The sequence below is a fragment of the Castor canadensis genome, chromosome 7, assembly GCF_047511655.1.
Source record: "Castor canadensis chromosome 7, mCasCan1.hap1v2, whole genome shotgun sequence".
Lineage (NCBI taxonomy): Eukaryota > Metazoa > Chordata > Mammalia > Rodentia > Castoridae > Castor > Castor canadensis.
The window spans coordinates 133257549-133282430 of NC_133392.1; the positions used below are offsets into that span (position 1 = coordinate 133257549).

Genomic DNA, 24882 nt, shown 5'->3' on the forward strand with positions numbered 1-24882 from the left:
GAGATGTGAACTAGCTCCCTTCAAGGTATAGAGGTGGTAAACCCCCACCAGTCAGTAAGCTTCAGGAGGACAAGGATTGTGTGAGTTTTGCCCACGTGTGCCTAGTATTCGTTTCTTTAAACACATTTATTGAACATTGGGAAGGTTCTGGGGTTTTTTTCTTTCTCTTTTCTGAGGTATTGGGATTTGAACTCAAGGCCAACCTCGAGCCACTCCACCAGCTCTTTTTTCTGTGATAGGTTTTCTTTTTATCGTTTTTACATTTACTCACATGTGTATACATTGTTTGGTTCCTTGCCCCCCCTTCCCCCTCCCCCCTCTTCTCCCCCTTCTCCCTGTCCCCGACTTGTATAGGTTTTCGAAATAGAGTCTAATGAATTGCCCAGGGGCTGGCTTCAAACTGCGATCCTCCTGATCTCTGTCTCTTGAGTAGCTAGGATTATAGGCGTGAGCCACTGGTGCCCGCCTTTTTTTTTTTTTTTAAGATGGTTCAAGCGGTAGTGAGTCTGCCTAACAAGTATAAGGCCCTGAATTCAAACTCCAGTACTGGAAAAATCTAAACAAAACAGATTTAAACAAGCATTAGGGTGGTTCCTGATGTTTATGGAGGTGGGAATTTGGGAACAGTCTCACATAAAGTAGTCCCATGAGGCATCATGACTTTCAAATGACCTGATAGCCCTTCATGGAGATGAAAAAAATCCGTTTATAATTACCCAATCCTAACCTAGACACTAATTCCCTTTTACATAGAAAAGGAAAACTTCTTTTTGCACCCTTAAGTACAAACTAAATTTGCAGCAATTCCACTGACACGGAAATAGAGGGGAGGTGATAGTGTTGTTTTCTCAAAGGTTTACCAAAATTTGCTCGTCTTTTCAGGAAATCATACCACCCACTATATACTACTACTGCTGTTTGAAGGTTCCTTCACGAGTCTACCTCAAGGTCGTATACTCTGAAAACTTCAGTATGTCTTTTGTATTTGGGCTCAAACATTTCCATATCAAACCACCTATTATTTCATCGCAATTGATTTTAGGTTCCTTCATCTGACGATTAGACATCCCGTTGACCTTTTAAACATTCTGCATATGGATGGGTTAAGTCACCTCTGGGTTCCATTCCGGGATGGCCGTGGAGGGAGGGTGGGTGGGAAAAGCGACTTTTGAATCCATTTACTATGGACAGAGGCCCTGCGGCAATCCCGCAGACGCGAGCGCGGCGGTCCTCCGCGCGCCAGGGGGCGCTGTGGCGTCGCGCGGCCGCGCCGGGTCGCTCTCGCGTGGCCGCCCCGCCTCGGGCCCCCGGGCCGAGTGGGCGGGCACGACTGCGCCCAGGTCGCGAGGCGCCCTTCGACCAGCAGCGCCCGGGGCGGGCGGGTATAAATGGAGCGGTGGCTGCCCCAGCCGCCTCTCTCCGCCCCGGGTCACCGCCGCCTGCATCGCTTCCAGGCTCAACAGCCTGAAGCAAGAACGAGAAGAAGATAAAACGACAGCAGATAGAGGCCCGAACACGCTTCAAAACCTTACAAAAAAGAAGGAAAAGGGGAAGAGTGAAAGCGAGTCCCCTTTGGAGAGCCTGCGGGGAAGTCACTTTCGCACGCTTCCGGCCTCGTCGCGCCCCGCGTCCGTCCGTGTCCTCCGTCGGTGCCGGTGGTGAGCCGCCCCCGGCCCGCGCGTCCCGCCTCCTCCCGCGCCCGCGCGCCCGCCGCGTGGCACAGCCCGCGCCCCCCGCGCCGGCCGGCGCACCACGTGTCGGCGCTGCCCTTCGCCGCCGCCGCCGCCGCCGCCCGCCCGGGGCTGGCCGCGTCGGCACCCGCAAAGATTCGGTTTCCCTCTTCCCTGGCCGCTGTAATCTTAAACCGCCGGGAGCCCGGGGCCTATATTTATCGAGAAACGCGTGTTCCCCAAGGCCGCCGTGGGCAGCATCTGGCTGCCTCTTGAAGAATTTTTGCCCCCTTCCGAAGGGCATTGCTTACTTTAATTTTTTTCTTTTTTTTTTGGTGAAATTTGGAGCTTCAAACCCAGACAGCTTGGAAATCGCAAACTCCCCGGGAAAGGCCATATTGTTTTTGAGAGCCTTTGTCTGGGGTTTTGCGGTCCCGGGTGAGCCGGCCCCGCACTCACGACCTGCCTCCGAGCCTCCCTGCTCCAGCGTCTCTTGGTGTCGCTCTGTGCCACTTGTGAGCCCCGGCGCGGGCCACGGCCCCTAGAAAACCCCCTTTTGTCCTGCAGTGGGCCCTGTAAGAAGTCCTGGCGGGGCTCGGGGTGGTGGGGGGCGGGGAGATGAACGCTGCAGCCAGCAGCTACCCCATGGCCTCCCTGTACGTGGGCGACCTGCACTCGGACGTCACCGAGGCCATGCTGTATGAAAAGTTCAGTCCCGCGGGGCCTGTGCTGTCCATCCGGGTCTGCCGTGATATGATCACCCGCCGCTCCTTGGGCTATGCGTACGTCAACTTTCAGCAGCCAGCTGACGGTGAGTAGGAGTGGCGCCCACAGGTTCCGTGGGATCCCAAGGGACCTTAGGAGTCATCTTCTGGGATAGGCCCGATTGCCAGGGAGGGGGCATCACGACAGCATGATGCCACAGAAGCCATAGTGGGGAACACGATGGAGGGGTGGAGAACATGGAGCCTGGCATGTTGTCATGATCCCAGTTTCAGCCTTGCTTCCACCACACTTGCTAACCGGATGACCTTGGGCTCCGGGGTGGGGGTTGGAACCCAGGGAGGCTGTATATCCACCATCTGAACGAGGTGACTTTGTTATTCCACTGGGCTTAAGTGAGGTGGAGCTGTGGTAGACCTTGGCCTGGTCAGTAGGCATGGGCTGGTGCCCCTCAGAGAATTGAAACGGTGCCCTGCAAAAGTTTTAGGTTGCAAAGCAGTTGGCCCTCCCCAACTTTTACCCTGGACTGAGTCTTGATTTGGGCTAGTAAGGGAAGGTTTTAGGCAGGTAGAAACAATGGGGATAGTTATGTGCAGTAGATTCAAGAGAGGCTGTGTTCCTGCTCTGTTTGCTGCTGGTGTGGAGGAGTTCTCAGCTGTGGATGAAACTTTAGGCTATGCAGAGAGGTATCCAGGTAGTCTGGGAAGTGTCCACTAGGCTGCTGACAGTTATGTTGTCAAAACCCTTTTACTTCAGCACATCTGAATAAAACAGGACTTCTGTGGAGGAAGGGGAACTGCAAAAAGTTGGGAGGCAAATTGGGTTGCTCTGTCACCCCAGATTGTAGCCTTCACATGGAGCAGTGGAGACTGCAGGTGTGGTACAAGTGAGCCCAGAGAAAACTTAATCAGGACCTGCACGTGACTCCAGATTAAAAAGGGAACAACTGTGGAGATCATGACTGGAAGAAACAAGCCATTCTTTGGCAATGGCTCTCCAGGTCCCTATTAACTTTGTCCCCACTTTGTTCACTGCCTATGAGGCAGAAAATGTTACTTGCCCAAGTTGCAGCTTTGAGCAGAGATTTGGACTAGTTGAGAGACTAGGTATTGCTACTGTTAACCCAGTGTGCTCTGGCCACAGCACAAAGAAGAGAGAGCAGTGTGGGGTACATTATCTGTTGCCTGCCTTCTTACCTCTTCTGAACAAAATTTGAGTCACTTGGAGATAGCAGAAGCCATTGGTCTGTGTGTCTGCCAACACATACCTCTGTAGTACTTCTTCCTACTATAAATAAGTGCAGCCAGATTTGTCAGACTAAGCTGACTTGCCCTGTGCAGTGCCGTCTGGAAATAGACCAGGAGCCTTGTTGGAATGGGCCCCTTTACTGCTGATTAGCAATAGTTCCCAGGCAGAGGTCACGTGGCCACATAGGTGAACAACTCTGGTGAACTTCAACTGGACTTTTTCTGACTTGAACCTGTCCTGTTATTTCCCCTCTGCCCCAACCATTCCCCATACAAACTGCCTACCTTCTCAGGAAGGTAGGAATGGTTATTAGGGGTGAGTGAAAATAAATTCCCTTGGCTTATTAGGCAGTTGAACTTGTGGAAGAACAGTTTTATGGAACTCTGTTCTCCCCGCCACCCTTTTTTGGGATGTTAGGAATCAGCCAGGGCCTCACACATTCTAGGCAAGTGCTCTACCACTGAACTGATCTGTACCCCATTCCTTCTTCTAAATAAGAGGCAGACATGGGCTCCCCAACTCTTCGTGGCAGTTCTGGTGATGTCATTTCATCAGTGCAGTCATTGTGATGAGATGATGTAAGAAGTGGTCACCAAATCTGGGGGAGTCCTTGTTGGTACCAGTGAAGAGAAGTGTTCCTGGCCATGAAGTGATCCATTACATTGTCTCTGCTGTGCATACATGAACTTGATGAGAAGCAAAGAAAGCACCCCAACGCACTAGATGGAGGGAAAGTGGGGGTACGGGTCTAGAGCAAATGAATTCTTAAAATTCCATAGAACTCAGATGAAAGTGTCAAAAAGCCTGCACCAGGAGGTGCAGGACCTACCTGTATTTTCCCGGGTTTTTTTGTTTTTGTTTTGTTTTGTGGGACTGCGGCTTAACCCTTCTTGTGCTTGTACAGTGAGCACTCTACAACTTGAACCACACCTCCAGTCCATTTGCTCTTTTTTTTATGTGTGTGCGTGCGTGTGTGTGTGTGTGTGTGTGCGCGCGCTACTGGGGTTTGAACTCGGGGCCTACACCTTGAGCCATTCCTCACTTTTTTTGTAAAGGGTTTTTTCAAAATAGGGTCTCATGAGCTATTTGCCTGGGCTAGCTTCAAACCTAGATCCTCTTGATCTGTGCTGCGTAAGTAACTAGGATTATAGGTGTGAGCCACCAGCGCCTAACCCTGCTCTGGTTATTTTGGAGATGAGGTCTTGCTAACTGTTTGTCCAGCTGGTCCTGAACCATGATCCTCCAAATCTCCTTCCCAATAACTAAGACTACAGGTGTGTGCCACTAGGACCCGATTCGCACTTGTCCTCTTAGGGCACACCCTGGGGTATGGTTTCATTCTGTCCCTAGTAACACTGAGAACATTTCCATATTGATTGATGATTTCTGTCAAAATTATTTTCTGTGCTTCTCAGAAATTGTCTTTGGTTTTTTTTGTTTTGTTTTGTTTTTTGCAGTATTGGGGTTTGAACTCAGGGCCTACACCTTGAGCCACTCCACCAGCCCTTTTTTTTTTGTGAAGGGTTTTCTCGAGATAGCCCAGGCTGGCTTCAAACCTTGATCCTCCTGCTCTCTGCCTCCTGAGTAGCTAGGAATACACTCAATTTCAGAAACTGAAAGTGTAGGAAACTGGGCTGAATTAGAAAATCTGGTGTTTCTTAACCACTCGTTACTTGCATAGCTTAGCTACCCTGAACATAATTGTTCATTTTGGAAAGTGGATCCTTTCAGCTGTCACACCTGAATCACAGTGGGTGGTAGGCTGCAGTCTCTTAGAAGTGGTAACATGTCCTCAAAGGTGGGGTATTACCATTGGATTTTGGTGCCGTGAAGACTGCTCTAATGGTTACCTGGAAAAGTCTTCTTGCTTTGCTCTTGTGTCACATCCTTGACTAAAATGCATCTCTCTTGCAGCTGAGCGGGCCTTGGACACCATGAACTTTGATGTGATTAAGGGAAAGCCGATCCGTATAATGTGGTCCCAGAGGGACCCCTCCTTGAGAAAATCTGGCGTGGGAAATGTCTTTATCAAGAACCTGGACAAATCCATAGATAACAAGGCACTTTATGATACTTTTTCTGCTTTTGGGAACATTCTGTCCTGCAAGGTAAACATGAATTAAATCATTCAGGATAACAAATACCAAATGAACTGCCTTGAAATTGGGGGCAGCAGTTCATGGTGATTGCTTAAATGCTAGAAATGCAGAAGTTACTGTAGGTAACCTCAGTGTCACAGCACACTGACCAGCAGGTGCTTTTCTGGCCATTTATCCTTCCCTTGGCCTTCATGTTTCCTGGTTTTGGAGGCCTCAAAGAGTTTTTATTTTAAATAAGGGAGAAATGCCTGCTGTTTCTAAGAAGCTCTGTTTAATCATTTTTTAGAAGTATAAATTCACCCTCTTCTCTGCACATCTGTTTATGTGGAGCGCTTTGTAAAACTTACATGGTGGCTGTGACGTACATTATACCACAGTAGACTGAAATTCTTTTGTGGACCTGGAAAAGTTTTGTCTTTCTGCAGCGCTATGGTTTGCACCCAGATCTCGTAAATGTCTTTTAATAAAAGTAAGTAAAGCACTGGGACTAGGAGCCTCCTAATTGTAGCAATCGTTGGTAAGTGGGGCACGTACTAGGTGTCTGGTGCTATGCTGTGTGCCAGAAACATCACTGCTGGTGCAGTTGGTTGGTTACATCTGGAGCTGATCAGTGATGCTAAAGCGTTGTGTCTGCCTTTCTTTGGCAGGTGGTGTGTGATGAGAATGGCTCTAAGGGTTATGCCTTTGTCCACTTCGAGACCCAGGAGGCTGCCGACAAGGCCATCGAGAAGATGAATGGCATGCTCCTCAATGACCGCAAAGTGTGAGTGTCCCAGTCCGGAGCGACAGCCATCGCGTGAGCGGCCGTGGCCCCACCTCGGTATTAGCTGGCACACTCTCGGCCCAAGTGTGGCCTTCTCCTACCTCTCCACTCCAGGGCTGGTGAGTCTCCCTGCCCAAGCCATGGCCTGCCTGCTGCCTCTCCCTTTTAAAGGCATTTGTCTGTGGGTTTTGTGAGCATCGGCAACCAGGGCTGGCTAGAAGACAGCTCTAAGCCCACTCTGAGCAGGGGTCTTGGCCAGTGGCAGAGTGGAGAGGGCCCTGGGCTGACCAGGAGCTGTATACTAGTTAAGTGACCTTGGCTGTCCTTTTGACTCTGGTCTGTCCATGGGTCTCTTGCTAGTTTTGATGCCAAATTGTCCCTCTGTTGTTCTCCATTCTCTAACCTGTGACTTTAACCAATAAGACTGGCTCCACAGTAATTCTTAATGTGGTTAAAATGAAAAACCCCATCCCTTTGTGGAGCAGAGATTTAAACAGAACGTGTTGCTCTGGTGTGGTTGTTACTGTGGAATGGAGAGAGGGGCTCAGCAGAGCCATGTGGGGAGAAGGGCATCTTGACTCTTAGAAACAAAAGTCACTTCTGGCCTTTGGTGTTGAATAGACCAGAGGTTGTGTTTGTAACGTCTGTGTGCCCAGTGGTGGATTCTAAATGTATCACTAGAAAGAAAGAAAAAAATGTTGGGTGTATGGTGACATTTTCCTATTGAGTATACCAAAATGAATATAATAAAGCAGAGGTTACCGCTTCACTCCAACAATTACACTCCTAGGACTGACCACTGTTAACAGTTTGGTTTGTATCCTTCCAGACCTTTTCTATGCATTTACATAGATGCACAGAAATGAACCTTATAAAAACATGGTCGTCAGGTTTCTTCACGAAGGCAGTGTGATGTGGTAGGAGTAGCCCTGGTCTAAGCCAGGAGCCCTGGGGCTGGTCCTTGCAGGATAGTCCTGCTTCTTTCTTTCTCTTGCTGCTGGGGTCTTGGGACATCTCTGAGCTTACTCTCTTGGTGGATGGGTACCTGTGTGTTTTAACTTCTGTTAGCCTTTAACCTGCATTTCTTTGGGCCCCTGGAAATTGTTTTGTTCCCCCTAGATAATCACTGTTGTTCATGGTTTCTTTGTAGGTTTGTGGGCAGATTCAAGTCTCGAAAAGAACGGGAAGCTGAGCTGGGAGCCAAAGCCAAGGAATTCACGAATGTTTATATCAAAAACTTTGGGGAAGAGGTGGATGATGAGAGTCTAAAAGAGTTATTTAGTCAATTTGGTAAGTTGGGGTACATGTCCCCTTTTACAGTCCACAAGCCCTAGAATTCACCTGTTTTAAGAGACAGGGCATTCAGACCCAGAAATAAAATATTTTCTGTGAACAAGGTTCACAGTGTGTATGGAGATAGATTCCAGGTCAGCTCTCATTTTACCCTACCCCTTCATCCCTAAGTCCATCTTAGCTCCTTAGTGTGATTTAGAAGACCAGACATAGTGCCTCTTTCTTAAATGAACCTGGGTTCAGCCAGAGATTTGCTTCCACAGGTTTCCTAAAGAGTTGTCTTTCCCTGAGTTGTGATAGATATGGTGTGACTAATAGTTCTATCCTTTGGTAATAGGTAAGACTCTAAGTGTCAAGGTGATGAGAGATACCAGTGGGAAATCCAAAGGCTTTGGCTTTGTGAGTTACGAAAAACATGAGGATGCCAATAAGGTGAGAGTACCAGGAGGGCTGGGAAGAATTTGTAGGAGGTGGCCCCAATGTGGACAGAGCAGGGGCTGGCTTAGCACAAAGCAGAGCAGAGCCAGAGTGAACTGAATATAGTGGAAGCACAGTTACTGTGCTCTGTCCTTATCTTCCTGAGGGTTCCACCGTTAACTGTTTACCAAGCATTTGTACATGCTGTCACTTCAACTTTTCAGCTATTGAAGGGAATGGGGCAGGTATTTGTTCCTATTTGTAGGTAAGGGACCTGAAGCCTAGAGAGTTGGCTTGGTTATAGCACCACAGCTACTCCGTGTGTCACTTAAATATCTACAAAAGAACCTGAGAAATTTAGTTAACAGCCTGATCAGCCTAGGCTCATGTGGTTCTTTTTTTTTTTTTTGAATGGGACTAGAGTTTGAACTCAGGCCTCTATGCTTATAAAGCAAGTGGCTCTACTACTTGAGCCGTTCCTCCAGTCTCTTTTGCTCTAGTTTTTTTGCCCAGGTTGGCCTCAAACTGTGATCCTCTTATCTCAGCCTTCCAAGTAGCTAGAATTACAGGTATGAGCTACAGCTCCTAGGCTTGTATTTGTATTTATACAACTGTACTGGATTTCCCCTCTCTTCTATGTTACCTGGACTAATAACTAACTCATTTAGATATTAGCACTACTTTATAGCTGAAGAATTTTGTATTTGTTTAGCAGAGTTCAGAGGTAGCATAAAATAGTCCTATAGGTACGGCTTTTCTCATTTGGTTGGTCTTACAGATGGCCAAAACTTGTCTCTGTAACTTTTTTTTTGTTGTTTGTTTTTTGGCAGTACTGGGGTTTGAACTCAGGGCCTCACACTAGGCAGGCAGTCTTAATACTAGAGTCACTCCTCAAACCCTTTTTTGTGTTGGGTATTTTTGAGATGGAGCCTTGTGAACTATTTGCCCTGGCTGGCTCCGAGCCGCTATCCTCCTGATCTTTGCTTCCCAAGTAGCTAGGTTACAGGCATGAACCACCAGCACCTGGCTGCATCTTGATGAATTTCCTCTCTAGGCTGTGGAAGAGATGAATGGAAAAGAAATCAGTGGGAAAATCATATTTGTAGGCCGTGCACAGAAGAAAGTAGAACGGCAAGCTGAATTAAAACGGAAATTTGAACAGCTGAAACAGGAAAGAATTAGTCGATACCAGGTGAGGTGGTGTTGGATCAGCCTCCTGATAGGGTATTTTTATTGTGACATTTGCAGGTTTTCTTTTGGGGACTTCACATCTGTACTTTTCCTGAGTATAAGGTTTAAAAGGATGTATATGTACCAGATAGGCAGCAATTATTGAATAGGAACTGTTCACTTAGGGGCTCTCTGTTCTGGAAGTCTCAGCTTGTTGCTTTCTGTCATATAGGTTCTGTTTATTTAGATGGTACTCCTTTGCAGGGGTGAGTGGTTAGCCAGAATAGCTATGGGGAAGGATAACATGTGACTGCGTTGATGGGGACAGTACTTTTCCAACTTTGGACTGTATCAGAATCCTGCAGAACTTGTTAAAACACACATTGTTGGGCCTCAAACCCAGACAGAGGTCCTAATTTTTTTCTTTTGACGCGGTCTCACTATGTAGCCTAAGCTAGCCCTAAACTGCTCCTGCCTTAGCCTCCCAAATAGTGGAATTACAGGTGTGTACAACCACACCTAACAATTTTAATTTCTAAGAAGTTTCCAAAGATGCTAGTACTGCTGGTGTGGAATCACTGTCTATGTGGTGTAGAGGTATAATTAACAGCAATCCTTATCCTTCAGGGGGTGAATCTCTACATTAAGAACTTGGATGATACCATTGATGATGAGAAATTAAGGAAAGAGTTTTCTCCTTTTGGATCAATCACCAGTGCTAAGGTATTTTAGTATGAGACTGTGGGATGTAAGCAGAATGTACTATTAAGTTTTGTTGGCATTTGTTTCATTGAAGGGTCTAACAGTTCTGGGAGTATCTACAGTGTTACTCCAGTAAATTTCTTTTTTGCTGCACTGAGGCTTGAACTCAGGGCCTATACCTTGAGCCACTCCACCAGCCCTTTTTGTGTTTGGTATTTTCAAGACAGGATCTCATGAGCTATTTGCCCAGGCTGGCTTCGAACTGCAATCCTCCTGATCTCTGCGTCCTGAGTAGCTAGGATTACAGGTGTGAGCCATCGGTGCCTGGCTTCTAGTAAATTTCTTGTCTTTAGTTGCCCATCTGAGTACATTTAGTTAGGTTAACAAAGCCTTGACTGTCCCCCAGCACTGGAGTGTGGCAAGGAGCTGACCTGTTGCTCCCTGCATCCTTCCACAGCACCTGAATCTTTCCCATTCCTGCTGCTTTGTGCTGGTCTTGGGGACAGAAGGTGCTATACTATCAGCAGAGGATATCCAGACGGGTTGTTTTCCATTTACTTGGGGCCTGTCTCTACAACTCTGCCACATTCTCCTCGAGAATGAAGGTGGATTGGAGCTGGAGTTGACAACTGCTTCTTAGAACAAAAGGGAGTAGAATCTTTTTCGATGGTTTGCAGCGTTCATCATGTGCTGGACGTGTGATCACATCAATTGAGTTAGCTAAGTAGGAACCTCATTCATACTAAGGAATTTAAGTCCATGAGCAAAAGAATGCTGGCTACCTGGGGATGGTGTGCTATGTGTTCCTGGCACTTTGGAAGTGTGATGGAGATAGATTTCCAGATCTGGAAAATCTGGGGCTGTGGACTTGATACACTGTTCTGCTTGGTAGAGATGCAGCAGATCCACAAAGTACTTTAGGTGATGTGAAACAAGGCTGGGTGGGCTGGTAGGTGTGGTGGCCCTCTCTGGGCCCTTAGCATGTCACATGGAAATGTGCCAAGGCATGTTATCACTTGTATGGCTAGTTGACTAGAGGCCAACTTGGGTTTGCCCAGTTGTTCTTGGTGTTACCCCTAGGCTGGCTTCCATTGGTACAAGGGATAGATGATAATCTCTCCCTGCTTGGCTGCACTGCAGGCAAGTTGGCATTTCTAAGAAGACAGGGCAGGAGCACTATTTAGTCATTTTCAAGATCATGGTAAGGCATTGTCTTTACTCATCTTACTGGCCCGACTCAATGGGTAGAGCATTATTGGGTTGATAGATGTGTTGACTTCCATGCCCTCACCTTAGGAGGCTCTCCAACTGTGAACTTGGACATAAAATGGTGCCAAGCACACACAGACACCAAGGGGACTGGTGACCTTTTCAAGTGAGGAAAAGAGCCATTAGTGAATAACTTTATTTGGAAAGAGGCTGCCTGAACTGGTAGCTGTATGGTTTATTTATAGTAGATCATGGAAACTGAGGCTCAGAGGGGCAGTTACAAGTAGAATTAGAATCTGGGCTCCCTGTCTCCTGTCAATCCCATTGAATTAATGGTGGCAGTCACTGGCAACCTGAGAGTCTTATAACTGCCCACAGGTATTTCAAAAACATCATTCTCGCTTTGCTTAAGAGTTTGTTCACATCCAAAGTTTTAGACCGGATGATTTCTACAAATAAATTGTGGCATCAGGAAACATCTTTGGTTTCCTGCTTTTATCATTAGCCACATCATGTTTGGGGAAACTTGAGCATCACTGGGGAGCTTCAAACAGAAAATACCTAGGTATCCTGGGGCTTGAACTCAGGGCCTTCACCTTGAACCACTCCACCAGCTCTTATTTTAGTGAAGGGTTTTTCAGGATATGGTCTCCTGAACTATTTTGCCTGGGTTGACTTCAAACCATGATCCTCCCAATCTCTGCCTCCTGAGTAGCTAGGATAACAGGTGTGAGCCACTGGTTGTGTCTGGGGTACGAACTGGGCCATTGTTGAACCCCTGACTTAGACTTGGGACTTCAGCAGAGCCCAGGTTTTTTTGGCTCATCTGAAGAAACTGCCCCACTCCTATCACACTTTAAGTCACTGGTCTCATTTTGTAGGTAATGCTAGAGGATGGAAGAAGCAAAGGGTTTGGCTTCGTCTGCTTCTCATCACCTGAAGAGGCAACCAAAGCAGTCACTGAGATGAATGGACGTATTGTGGGCTCCAAGCCACTGTATGTTGCTCTGGCTCAAAGGAAGGAGGAAAGGAAGGCTCACCTGACAAACCAGTACATGCAGCGGGTGGCTGGCATGAGAGCACTCCCTGCCAACGCCATCTTAAACCAATTCCAGCCTGCAGCTGGTGGCTACTTCGTGCCGGCAGTTCCACAGGTAGGTGTGCTACAAGATCAAGCCCCGTGCGGACCTGCCCATGACAGCTGCTTCTGTTTACTGCAGTGGTTAGGGGGAAGGGAATTTCGGATATTGGCACTCACAAATATCAAAATAAAGACCCTGCAAGTAGAAATGTTGCTCCTTCTCACACACACACACAGCAGATGAGGTGGAGAAGCTGTGTGATTGCCCCTTACCTGACCTTCCACGCAGGATTGAGAGGGCCTGGCGGTGAGATGAGATGGGATACACTCTAGTGTGGATTTAAGTCTTTAAAGTAAGAAAGCTTGGGTGCTCTTTCCTTCCAGGCACAGGGAAGACCTCCATATTACACCCCTAACCAGTTAGCACAGATGAGGCCTAACCCACGCTGGCAGCAAGGCGGGAGACCTCAAGGTAGGTGGTGGGAATTATGATTTGGTCACCCACCATGTCCCCATCCAGTTCTACCTGCTTTTTCTGCATGCCGCTCAAGAGACATACCCTGACTTCTGATCCATGTAGCTTGTCAGTGACGAGCAGTTTCTATCTTTTTTAGGCTTCCAAGGAATGCCAAGTGCCATACGCCAGTCTGGGCCTCGTCCAACTCTTCGCCATCTGGCTCCAACTGGTAATGCTCCGGCCTCTCGTGGCCTCCCTACTACCACTCAGAGAGTCGGTGAGCAAACTGGCCTGTAGGATCATGGCCCGGGGAGGAGGGAGTCAGAATGACTATCTCTGCCCTTGCTGGGTCAGTCTGTTGGGCTCAAGTTTTTGAGTCCTGGTTCTGTCATCTTAGCTGTGTGCATAGGTAGGTACTTTGCTCTGAGTTACTAGGTGTGTTGGTTACTTTTAACATTCTTTGCTCATCAGTGACCCATGAAAAGGCTAATGGTAGGAGTTTGCTAGCTGAACGACTGCAGAGACAGCTTGTTCTTTTTGGGGGATGGGTACAAGGAAAACATTTTTTACACAGCATGTCCTGTATTCCAAAACATGGAAAGAGTTGTGTGGTGTCCTTGGGCTCATCCTTGAAAGTGCAGTAGTGGCCCCATGTGTGACCTGTTTTGTGGACATGCGTTGGAATTTCTTCTTCCGTGGGACGTGGCCAGTTGGACATCTATTGCCAACACTGATGTGCATTTGCTGGTCTGTTGTAGGGTCTGAGTGCCCGGACCGCTTGGCTATGGACTTTGGTGGGGCTGGTGCCGCCCAGCAAGGGCTGACTGACAGCTGCCAGTCTGGAGGTGGTATTGGATGCGCACAGAAGGGGGAAAAATGGGATTTAACGGGTCTTTGCCCAGACTGATGGGCTTTAATTATATTTGTTTTCTTCCGCAAGGTGTTCCCACAGCTGTGCCAAACCTTGCACCTCGTGCTGCGGTTGCTGCTGCTGCTCCACGGGCTGTGGCACCATACAAGTATGCATCCAGCGTCCGCAGTCCCCACCCTGCCATACAGCCTCTACAGGTGAGGTCCACTGAACATGCCAAGGGCGCACTTAAAAGGTGCTTTGTTTGATACACCCAACAGGTGCAACATGCCTGCTCTATTAGGGTGCTGTGTTCTGTGAAAGTATTCTTTCTAATAACAGTTCATTTTAAAATGCTCCATTGCCAGGCACTGGTGGTTCATGCCTGTAATCCTAGCTTCTTGGGAGGTACAGGATCACAGTTTAAGGCCAGCCCAGGCAAAGTTTGTGAGATTCCATTCCAACAAGTGAGGTGGTGCACACCTATCATCCCTGCTACTCAGGGAACCTCAAATAGAATTGCGGTCAAGGCCAGCCTGGAAATAAAGTGAGACTCTATCTCAAAAAATAACCCAAGCAAAAAAGGCTGGTAAAGTGACTCAAGTGGTAGAGCACTTGCCTAGCAAGCACAAGGCCCTGAGTTCAGTCCTTAGTACCACCAAAAGAAACACCCAAACCAAAAAAATGTGATACAATAAAGGTGATTTAGTGTATGGTTTTATATGACACACAGACATATATATGAATATATCCCCCCTTACTGGAGTTTGAACTCAGGGCCTACACCTTGAGCCACACCAGCCCTTTTTTTGTGATGAGTTTTTTGTTGTTGTTGCTTTTTTTCTTTTCTTTTTTTTGGAGCTAGGATCTTGTGAACTCTTCCTCAGGCTGGCTTCAAACAGATCCTCCTGCTATCTGCCTCCTGAGTAGCTAGGATTATAGGCGTGAGCCACTGGCAGCCAGTTTAATTATGTTTTGATATTCATTTTCTAACTTGGTCTGTACTGGAATGACCCTAAAGGAAATTATTTCAGGAAAAGGCTGCACACAGATACTCATGTGGCCCAATGCACAGCAAGTCCTTAAATCCTTGGGTAAATCAAATGCGGTGTCAGCAAAAGCTTATCAGCATTGTAGATTGGCTTTATTTGCATGCATTTCACTTTCACTTCTGATAGCATGTCATTTCATCATAGAAATGGTTTTATTTCTACCATGAAATGGTAGTTTTATTTGCACCATTCTGTTTCTCATAGTACCCTCAGCCTCCCAGGGCCAACTAGTTCTTGAGAACAAGGACAGCTACCTTTCACATACATTATTGTTAGGTGTTCTGATGTTGATCAGTCAGGCTTTCAACCACCATCAGGTGTCCTTTTTTTTTTTTTTCTTAGCGCTAACCGGCTGCCTCTCCTGGTTTCTAGGCACCCCAGCCTGCCGTTCATGTGCAGGGGCAGGAACCCTTGACCGCCTCCATGCTGGCTGCAGCACCCCCCCAGGAACAGAAGCAGATGCTGGGTGAGTGACTCGTGCTTGTAGAAGAAGGCAGCCAGCTCAGACACCAGCATCTGTCCACTGGGATCTAATTGGTTTTTAGTGTCCTGCCCACAGGAGAACGTTTGTTCCCGCTCATCCAAACAATGCATTCAAACCTGGCTGGGAAGATCACGGGAATGCTGCTGGAGATCGATAACTCAGAGCTGTTGCACATGCTTGAGTCCCCCGAGTCTCTCCGCTCCAAGGTAAGCACTTCTCAGAGCCTATGGCTTTGCCCCTCAGCTGGACACCCAGGTGAGGCAGAGATAAGTCTGCTGTATCTGGGACTGCCATTTTGGGTTATTGGGAGTGCTATCAGCACTAGGGAGTGGCAGGCAGCTCTCCTCAGTCACTGACAAGGTTTTCTCACAGGTGGACGAAGCTGTGGCAGTTCTGCAGGCTCATCATGCCAAGAAAGAAGCTGCCCAGAAGGTGGGCGCTGTTGCTGCTGCTACCTCTTAGACAAGGAAAAACCGTATGTTTAGCTCTGTCCTTTTCTGCCATGTTTTTGTTTGTTTTGTGTATTTATTTGAGACCAGGTCTTGCTATGTAGCCCAGGGTGGCCTTGAATTCTGAATCTTCTTACCTCAGCCAGGGGTACTTACTGGATTGTTAGGTGTGCACCCCACAAGAGCAAAGGACTAGGTACTTTAGCATGCCCCTATAATCCCAGCTACCCAGGAGATCCTGCCTCCCCTATGCCTATGACATACTCCACCCCCTCTGCAAAAATTTCTTAAAGAGCACCTGTTCAGAGATGTTTCTCAAGAATTAACTTGTTGACTGGGGACACATAGATAGTATAGCACATGCTTAACACGTACCAGGCCCCGGATTGAATCCCAAGTCATTCCCCACCCCCTCCACCCCCCCCTAAAAAGATATACCTTGTTGGTCTCAAATGATGACAGATAAATGCGGGACTTCTTATTAGATGCCAGAGCCTTGTTGCTGTGTAAATCATCTTCCTAGTTTGGCCCAAGTCTGGTGAGGTTCTGTGTCTGCTATTGCTAGGAATACAACAGAGGCCTTGTTGTCATGGTCTCATGGGGGAGAGGCGCACTGGACTATAGGTACAGACCTATACCTATAGGTACAGCTGACCTATGAACCTATGAGGGCTGTGGGCTCCTGCAGGGGCTTAAGTGGGTGCCTCCAGGTGAAGAAACAAGCCATGGGCAATTCAGAGGCAGACATCTTGTGCTAAGGGCTAGAGCTGGTGTGCTGGCATACCCCAAGCAGCCTTGTCGTCTCGTCATTCGAGGCCAGAGATGCTGCTCCGTACACCCCTGGCCAAGTTACGCGGTCTAAAACGTCAGTCTTAGCAAGCTGTGCTTATTCATGCTGCTGCGTTTCTTTTTAGGAGTCAAAAGCCAAATGACCCCATGGAATTCAGCTCACAGTTTGAAGACTTCCAGCTTGTCCTATGGACCTCAACACCAGGAACCACAAGTTGCAGATTTAATAGGTCATTTTGTATCAAAAGGTCAATTATGAAGCGCCTAGAATTTTTCAATTATAAGAAGATATTCTCTGGGTTCTGCTGCGGCCCAGACAGTGTTAACTTTTTTTTTTCTATTGTGGGTTTTGATTTTTTTTTTCCCCCCAGAAATTGGTTTTATTTGATGTACCCAAGTCTTAAGTTTCTCAATAAAGAAAATCTCCATTAAGTCTGCTTGTATCTTATCTGTGTCACTGATTGGTTTTTTGATAAGTTTTGTGGAAATAACTTTAAAATGTTTTCCTTTTAAAATAGAAAATTTTTAAAAATCATGAAACTGTTAGGTACTTGAGACGCTGACCAGTTTTATAAATTTCAGTTCACTGGAAGGAAGTATTAGATGAGAATATTTAAATCTGGTATGCTAGAAGTGGCAGAGTAGCTTAAATGGTAAAGCAAAACCCAGTACAAAAAAAAAATTCAATCTGGTATGCTCAGAGTAGACGTTGGGACTGGCTCAGGAAAACCAGTGGGGTTGGTGTACAACCAAGGATGTGAGATGTACTGGCTGACTGATTGGCTCTGCCCCCTGGGCTATGGTGGTAGTTTTGGATTTGTCTTTCACCTTTCTCCTGCAGTCAGTCCATTCTTCTGGACTAAGTAGATCAGTTGCTCGGATTCTGCAAGCAGCATTTCCACTAGTTGTGGGAAAGTGCTCAGGAGGTTAGACCTGTGGAAACAGCACATTAGTGCTACCCAGGCCAAGGTCAAAACTAGCCTGCCTACCTTTGTAGCCTATTTGTCCTAACTCGTCCTCAGTAGTGAGATGAGTATTCTATGCATAATTAATGCTCAGTTGGAATGAATGATTGTTGGGTAAATAATTGCACTTTTGAGTTTGGTAAACAAAAGTCTAAATGCTTAGAAAGCAATTGACACCTTAAACTCTAGTGGCAAAAATGCAATTTAAATGGGTACCATGGATCAAGTGGTAGAGCACCTTGCCTAGGGAGTGCAAGGCCCTGAATTCGAACTCTAGTACTGCCAAAAATAACAATTCAGCTGAGGCTGTAGCTCATAAGTTGTGAGCTTTTTCTTCCTCAAGTGCTAGGGACACCTATTAGGCAAACTACCATTTCAGCCGTTTCCCGCCCGTACGGTTTTACGTTTATGAGGTAGAGTCTCACTAACTGCCCTGGTGGGCCTTAGTCTCTACCCTCCTGTCTTTACCTCCTGAGCAGTTGGAATTACAAGCAGGCATCATCATGCCCAACTGGCATGCTTTTTTTGTGTGTATGGTCCTGGGGCTTGCTCGGCAGGTGCTCCACCACCTAATGCCACTCCACCAGCTCTTCCCTTTTTTTTTATGTGCTGGTTTTTTCCTCAAACTGCAATCCCCCTGATCTCTTCCTCCTGAGTAGCTAGGATTACACGTGTGAACCAGGAACCTGTGTCTTACAAGAATGCTAGTTATTGGATGTAGGGCCGCAAATCCAGTGTGACTGCAACTAATTACATCTGCTAGGACTGTATTTGTAAATCAGGTCCCATTCTGAGGATTAGGCAGACTTGGAGGATTGCTTTTCACCTTGTTAGGATGGTTGGATGATGACAGTTGCAGAGAAACAGGAAGGTCTGGAAGAAGGAAAGCCCACTAGAAGATAGGTCCTGTGGCACCCTGCACCTGCTGGCCCTCACTGCTGAGTTCCAGTTCCTGTGCGTATTCTTTCCACCACCTGGGGGCACATGTGTACGCCCAGCCCTACAGGCAGTTAGTCCATGCCTTGGGTAAATGCATACAATCTAGGGAAAGAAAATTGGGCTTTTTGTGTACCTGTGCTACTGGGTTTTCATTGGAGTAGTAATTAGGAGTGAACTATAGACATAATTTTTTTTCCTTTTTTAAAATTTATTTTTGTTGTTTGTTTTGTCAGATGGGGGTCTTGTTATGTAATGCAGGCTGGCTTGGAACTTGCAATCCTCCTGCCTCAGCCTCTCAAGTGCTGGGATTACAGGTGTGTGCCACCTCATCCAGCGTTTCCTTCCTTGTATTCTTTTGGCAGGATGTTGTAGCAGCTGTCAAGAACATGGTGTGAGCTGGGTGTGGTGACGTGTGCCAGGAGTCCTAGCTTCTTGAGATGCTGAGGTGGGAGGATTGCTTAAGTCCACAGGTTCCGAATCGGCCAGGGTGCGTGAGGATTTGTATTGTATTTTTAACTGGTATATATTAAGTTGTACATAGCAAGGGTTTCATCATGACATTGCCATACATGTACTTTGATCATTTTCAGTCTTGTCTGGAGCAGGACCTCAGCATCCAGCTTGAGCAAAAGGGCTCCCCCTTACTTCCACAGTAGCATGTGACACAATGGCATGTGACATTACAGGCTGGGCATGGGAGGAGGCAGTGGCAGGTGAGCGAGTCCACCACCTGCAGCAAGGTCACTGCTTAGGAACTTCAGCAACTTTTCTTCCCTGGCAAGGGTTCCTGCTGGCATGCGGAGTCACTTTTGCCTCCTTTCATCTGAGACAGTTTCTTAGGTGGGCATGGTCTCCGCATCTCCAGACTTCAAAGGGAACAGGCCAGCTGTGTTTAGGGCTGTTTCTCTCTTCTCGCAGATGCTCATTCATGACTGCCAGTAAGCTGTGTGCTTTGGCAGGAGCAGCACACAGGAATGTGGTTAGTGTGTCCGTCACATAAGGGAGTATGTGATGGCGAGTGAAACGTGGGTGATGTTATCTGTAATCGGTTCAGGAGATGGAGATGTCTACCAGGTTTCTCTACTGGTGTGTGTGGGTGTGGGTGTGGGTGTGTGTGTGTGTGTGTGTGTGTGTGTGTGTAAAAGAGAGGAAAGGAGAGGGCTCAAGCCAACAGGCCTGGCAAAAGTTACTGTCAAGATATAAATTAAAGTTGGACACCAGTGGCTCACGCCTATAATCTTAGCTACTCAGGAGGCAGAGATCAGGAGGACAGTGGTTCAAAGCCAGCCTGGGAAAATAGTTCGAGACACCCTATCTCAAAAAATCCATCACAAAAAAGGGCTGGTGGACTGGCTCAAGATGTAGGCCCTGAGTTCAAGCCCTGGTACTGCAAAAAAAAAAAAAAAAAGATAAGAGCTAAATAATGTTTTTTGGTTTTTTTTTTTTCACTATCTTCAGTCCATTTCCTACTGTTGACAGTTGTGTTTTTCCTATTTTCTTAAGAATCCTCATGATCCTTTTTACCATTATCAGCAGTTTTTTGGTTGTTTTTTTTTTTGGTGGTACTGAGGATTGAACCCAGGGCCCCATGCTTGCTAGAGAAGCAGTCTGCCACTTGAACTATGTCCCCAGTCCTTGATCCAGCTTTTTTAAATGTTCATCAAAGTCATAAGTGTGCATTGTTAAAGCCATTCTATAGTTTATTATAAATCATGACGTTCTTCCCTCCCCCCAGCATCATCATTCTTTCACCCAAATCAACAATCATTCCTTTTAAGCAATTATTTATTAATTTACTTATTTTGGCACTACTGGGGTTTGAACTCAGGGCTTTGTGCTTGCTAGGCAGGTGCTCCACTGCTTGAGCTACGCCTCCAGCTCCATTTTTCAGGTTTTTAAAAACATTTTTCTGAGTGCCTTAGAGGATATATGAGGGCTTCATTGTGACACTTCCACATAAACATATATTGTACTCCGGTTTAGTTTATCCACTTGCTTTTCCATTTCTGGTTTTTTGTTTTGGTTTTGGTTTTTGGCAGCGCTGGGGTTTGAACTCAGGCCTCACACTTGCAAGGCAGGTGCTCTTACCACTTGAGCCACACTGCCATCCCTGTTCTGTGTTGGTTTCTTTGAGATGGGGTCTCGGGAACTACTTTGCTCCAGGCTGGTTTTGAACTGCAGTCCTCCTGATCTCTACCTCCTGGGCAGCTAGGATTACAGGTGTGAGCCACTGGTGCTCGGCTGCTTTTCCATTTCTGACTTATATGCAGGACACTGAGGCGTGATCTTGGGATAAGAGGGAGGGTGGCAGACCAAGCCGAGGGCACATATGTGAGCTGCCTAGCAGTCGTGCTGAAGCCTTGGCCCATCTTAGGGGCGTTTGGGAGCTTGGCTGCCCTCCTGAGCTGTCCTGAACCAAGACAAAGGGACCAGGCCTTTGCACCCTTCTGTGTGCCACTCGTGGCTGCGGCTGACTTCAGGAGTGGCACATATTTTGAGAGAGCTACTTCTGGCCCACGCCATTTCCTGAGCGCTGCTCACTCCTGGGAGCTAAGGGAGAGACTGGGGATGTGGGAGGTGAATGGTGACCACTGCACCACAGTAGTCCTGCCTGGGGAAGAGGAGCCAGAGGAGTTAGTGGACTGACTATAGTGCCTATCACTGCTACGGGGAGAGCCATCATCTGCCTTACTGCCCACCATATGCTGGGCTGGGAGACTTATCTTGTGGGGTGACCTTGAGTTTTACCCCCAGGCCATGGCTGCCTGTCAGAATTCAGCAGAGGAGTACAAGAAGTGCCCCCTGGATCCCCTGGTGCCATGCTCTGCCCAGCCCAGTTACACAAAGCACACCAGTCCCCTCCTGGTAATCAGGGTCCACCATCCTGCCGGCATGGCAGCTCCTTGTCTTACCTGCTGTCTTTTGGCTCAAGAAGCTGAATGTGATCAGGCAGTCATAGTTCAAAGTTTACTGGGTCTTGGGTGCCCCCACTGGTGTACCTTCTGGCCAGACATGCTGATACACACCTGTAATTTCAGCTACTCAGGAGGTAGAGATTGGGGTGACTGTGGTTTGAGGCTAGCCCCGGCAACATTCAAGACTCTGTCACGATCAACAAGCCAGGCATGATGGGGCATGTCTGTAATCCCAGCTATTGGGAAGTATAGGAGGATGGTGGTCCAGGGCTGGCTATTGGCAAAAACATGAGACCCTATCCAAAAACGACTAAAGCAAAAAAGGGCTATGTGCATGGCTCCTGTCTAGCAAGCACAAGGCCCTGAGTTTAAACCCAAGTACCCCTCCCCACCAAAAGTGTCAGGGCCTGTAGACTCAGCCCTGAGCTGTGGGGACAGAAAATAAGCAGCGCATCCCTAACTTATACCCCATGGTTCCTGGATCCCATGGGCACTGCACTCTGTACCCATCCTCAAGGGGATCGTTTCTAAGCAGTGCCTCGTCTGTACCCTAAGGCCTTATACCATAGCCCCCAACTTCTGTTCAGGTTCCTGCTGTGTTTTTTGTTTTTTAAGTTATCATCTTTTTCTTTCAGTTTGTAAGAGTTGCTTTTGTTTGTTTGTTTGTTGTGGTGCTGGGGATCAAACACGGCCTCATTCATTCTAGCCGAGCGTCGTTCCCCTGTGGGGTATGGGATTCGCCATGATGCATCTGTGCATAGGTAGAATGGTTGTCAGGGCGCTGTTTTCACTATTTTACTTTGCTTATGTTTTTTGCTGGGCAAATTTTTCTTATTATGTAGTCAAACTTTTGTTTTGTTTTGCTTTTAAGACAAGGTCTTGCTGTGTAGCCCAGGCTGGCTCCAAACTCACGATCCTGCTGCTTCAGCCTCCCGAGTGCGGGTATTACAGACTGTCCCACTGTGCCTGGTTCATTTTATTCTCTTTCTCTACTTTCTCCGGGTTTTGTTTTGTTTTTTGAGACAAAGTCTTGCTATCTAGTCCAAGCTGGCTTTGGACTCACAATCTTCCTCCCTCAACCTGACTGCTTGGATTATAAGCGTGTACCACTCTGCCTGGTTTTCTATAATATTGACAGTGCATTTCTTTTGACCCATTTGAGAGTAAGGTGGAGATTTTGTGTACCTTCACTGCTAAGTGCTTCATCGTGTATTTCCTGAGGACAGGGGCATCATTAACATTATCACTGCATAGTTACCAAAATGAGAAAATGAAGAGTGCTACACTATCATCTAATCTGCCATGCATATTCAGACTTCCTCGCTTGTCACAGTGTCATCCTCTCAGCTGCTCTCAGGGCTGGACTGCATCCACACCCCTACACCACACAGCTCACAGCTGCCATTGTCTCACTGGCTGCACTGCCTGGCTTTGGCCTTGGAACCCGGCCTTTCTTGCTCCCTCCTGCTCGCCTAGCACAGACCTGCCTGCCTGCTGGAGCCAGCCCCTGAGCTAGCTGTTTCCTGGAGTTGAGGGGCACAGCTGTGCCCAAGGTTGCCAGGGTGAATTCTCACCCCTCTCTCAGTTCTTAGCTTTGCAGTGTTTTTGCCCTACGCCCCACTCCCGGCTCATGACTTGCTTCTGAATTCAGAGACAGCACAGACTATTTTGTCTTCCCACCCAGCTCTCCTCCCCTGCCCACATCTTCTCCCACCCCTCATCTGCTTTCCCTCCTTGCAACGCTGCTTCCATCACTCTGTCCTGGGTCATTGTCCCCTTGGCACTCTCTCTCATTCCCATCAACATATAAGCACGAGCCACATTACAGCCTTTCCAAAGTGACTCCATGTCTTCTCCAGCTCTCACCCCGATTCATTGATCCATTTTTAGCACAGTTGGTTTTTTGGTGCTGGAAGATGAACCCGGGCTTTGTGTGCCCTAGACAGGCACTCTACTACTGAGCCACACCCCAGCCTAGCCAAATTTTTTTAGTACTGGGGCTTGAACTCAGGGCCTTCATCTTGAGCCACTCCACCAGCCCAATTTTTTTGTGATAGAGTTTTTCGATATGGGGTCTCACAAACTATTTGCCCAGGCTGGTTTCAAACTGCGATCCTCCTGATCTCTGCCTCCTGAGTAGCTAGGATTGCAGGCATGAGCCACCAGTGCCTGGCCCAGTCAAACTTCTTCTTTTTTTTTTTTTTTTCATTGGCAGTACTGAGGTTTGAACTTAGGGCCTCACGTTTACTAGGCAGGTGGTTTATCAGCCAAACTTCTTGAAAGTCATTGCCTCTATCTCTTTGATCAGCCCCTTCAGGGAGACTCTTCTCTGCCCACCTCTGTCTCATCAAAGAGGCCAATGGCCACCAGCTAGCCAGCTGTCAAGGCTCAGCCCCCTTTCCACTGTCAGTGCTTGACACCGTTAACCACGCTGTCTTTGCACTCTCCTTCTCATGCTAGCATCTCCTTCCTCTGCGGCTTTCAACCTGTTGTCACCCCTCCTTCTGCTTTTCCTGCCTCCTCTCCTCCATCTCTAAATTGCTGGAGCCACCAGAGCTCAACCTTGGTTTCTCTTCTATCTGTATTCACTCTTCACTTTAATGGTTCATAACCGTTTTAGCCCAGCACCCACTTCTTATCACTAATCCCCAACAATACCAAAAAGAAAGTCATAGCTAATGTCTCTTTCAAAGGCATAATATGCTACACCATAATTGTAATATGGAGGAAAGTGATTTATAACAAACCAATTTGGAAAGAATGAAAATGCTTAGACACAACTCTGTGTAAGATATTTAAACTTGCACACTTCTGCCTAGAGCAACCATTCGCTATATGGACTGGCACAGTGCAATTATACTGGCAGAAACACATTTTATTTTATGAAATAGTGAAAATCTCTTAGTAAAATTTTGAACAAAAAGAAATCAAGTATCCCTCAGTTTATATGGGAGGTCTATTTCTGGAGAAATTCAGTGAAAAAAAGGTGATTCTTTAGATTTCTAAGGAAAATGGAGTTAGGTTCCAGGTCCAGATCATCATAAACAGAATTTCTCATCCATGTGAAAGACTGTCAGGGCACTTGAGACTCCAAGAGGATTTAAAGTAAGTGCCCGCCATATGGCGCTTTGCAGGCCACCTAGATTCTCTGGTCCCTTCCCAATAGTGCCAGTAGCACCCCACTATTACTGACAGCCAAAAAACCATACCTGCAGTTTCCAAATAGCCCCGAGGGGGCAGTGTTGCCCCACCCAGCTTCTCCACACTGGCTGCTGCCCACCTTCGGGCTCCTGTCCAGCAGCCTGCCTGAGGGCCCTCAAACTTCGCATAGCCAGAAGAGCTCTTGCTCTTCCCCTGCCCTGCCCCCAACTCTTCTCCCCCACACCCAATTCCTCGCCCCTCCCTCCCCGTTTCAGTAATTGACACCACCATCTACTTAGCTGCTTGGTCAGGAACTTGGGGCTCACCTTTGACCCCTCTCCTGTGTCACCACACATCCCAACCATCTGTCTTCAAGTCATCTCCTGGCAGTGCATGTGCACATGTATCTGCCTAAGCTTTTGCTCCGCACAAATGTCCCTGTCACTGCACTTTACTATGTCTTAGC

The 24882-nt window shown here is 47.4% G+C and overlaps 1 protein-coding gene and 2 non-coding genes across 10 annotated transcripts; 2 read left to right on the forward strand and 1 right to left on the reverse strand.

Annotated features, from left to right (window-relative positions):
- Positions 1-1770: 1770 nt before the first annotated feature.
- Pabpc4 (poly(A) binding protein cytoplasmic 4) lies at positions 1771-16888 on the forward strand. Of its 8 annotated transcripts, none has more exons than XM_020180846.2 (16): positions 1771-2481; positions 5556-5749; positions 6388-6503; positions 7654-7793; positions 8134-8228; positions 9268-9405; positions 10011-10106; positions 12176-12448; positions 12760-12847; positions 12990-13109; positions 13591-13677; positions 13773-13900; positions 15107-15200; positions 15294-15424; positions 15591-15650; positions 16582-16888. In XM_020180846.2, exons 1-16 carry the CDS (start codon positions 2289-2291, stop codon positions 16597-16599), a joined length of 1971 nt encoding a protein of 656 aa, XP_020036435.1. In that variant the 5' UTR covers positions 1771-2288; the 3' UTR covers positions 16600-16888. The 8 variants fall into 8 exon arrangements, with proteins under 8 accessions (XP_020036435.1, XP_073936578.1, XP_073936579.1 ...); XM_074080477.1 differs by having other exon boundaries at positions 12990-13061; XM_020180845.2 differs by having other exon boundaries at positions 1772-2481; positions 15591-15693.
- On the forward strand, positions 10542-10675 carry LOC141425337 (small nucleolar RNA SNORA55). Its single transcript, XR_012450397.1, has one exon. It is a non-coding gene; the product is annotated as a small nucleolar RNA SNORA55 (small nucleolar RNA).
- Positions 16889-20393: 3505 nt separating the features above from the next.
- Positions 20394-20466, reverse strand: Trnaa-ugc (transfer RNA alanine (anticodon UGC)). The gene has a single exon. It is a non-coding gene; the product is annotated as a tRNA-Ala (tRNA).
- Positions 20467-24882: the final 4416 nt, after the last annotated feature.

Excerpts from the sequence above, each read along its gene's own strand:
- Pabpc4 (XM_020180845.2), top strand. The coding sequence starts at position 2,289 with ATGAACGCTGCAGCCAGCAGCTACCCCATGGCCTCCCTGTACGTGGGC. Across the intron at positions 8,229-9,267 it reads AACATGAGGATGCCAATAAG|GCTGTGGAAGAGATGAATGG; the intron begins GTGAGAGTACCA and ends TTTCCTCTCTAG. Across the intron at positions 13,110-13,590 it reads TACTACCACTCAGAGAGTCG|GGTCTGAGTGCCCGGACCGC; the intron begins GTGAGCAAACTG and ends GGTCTGTTGTAG.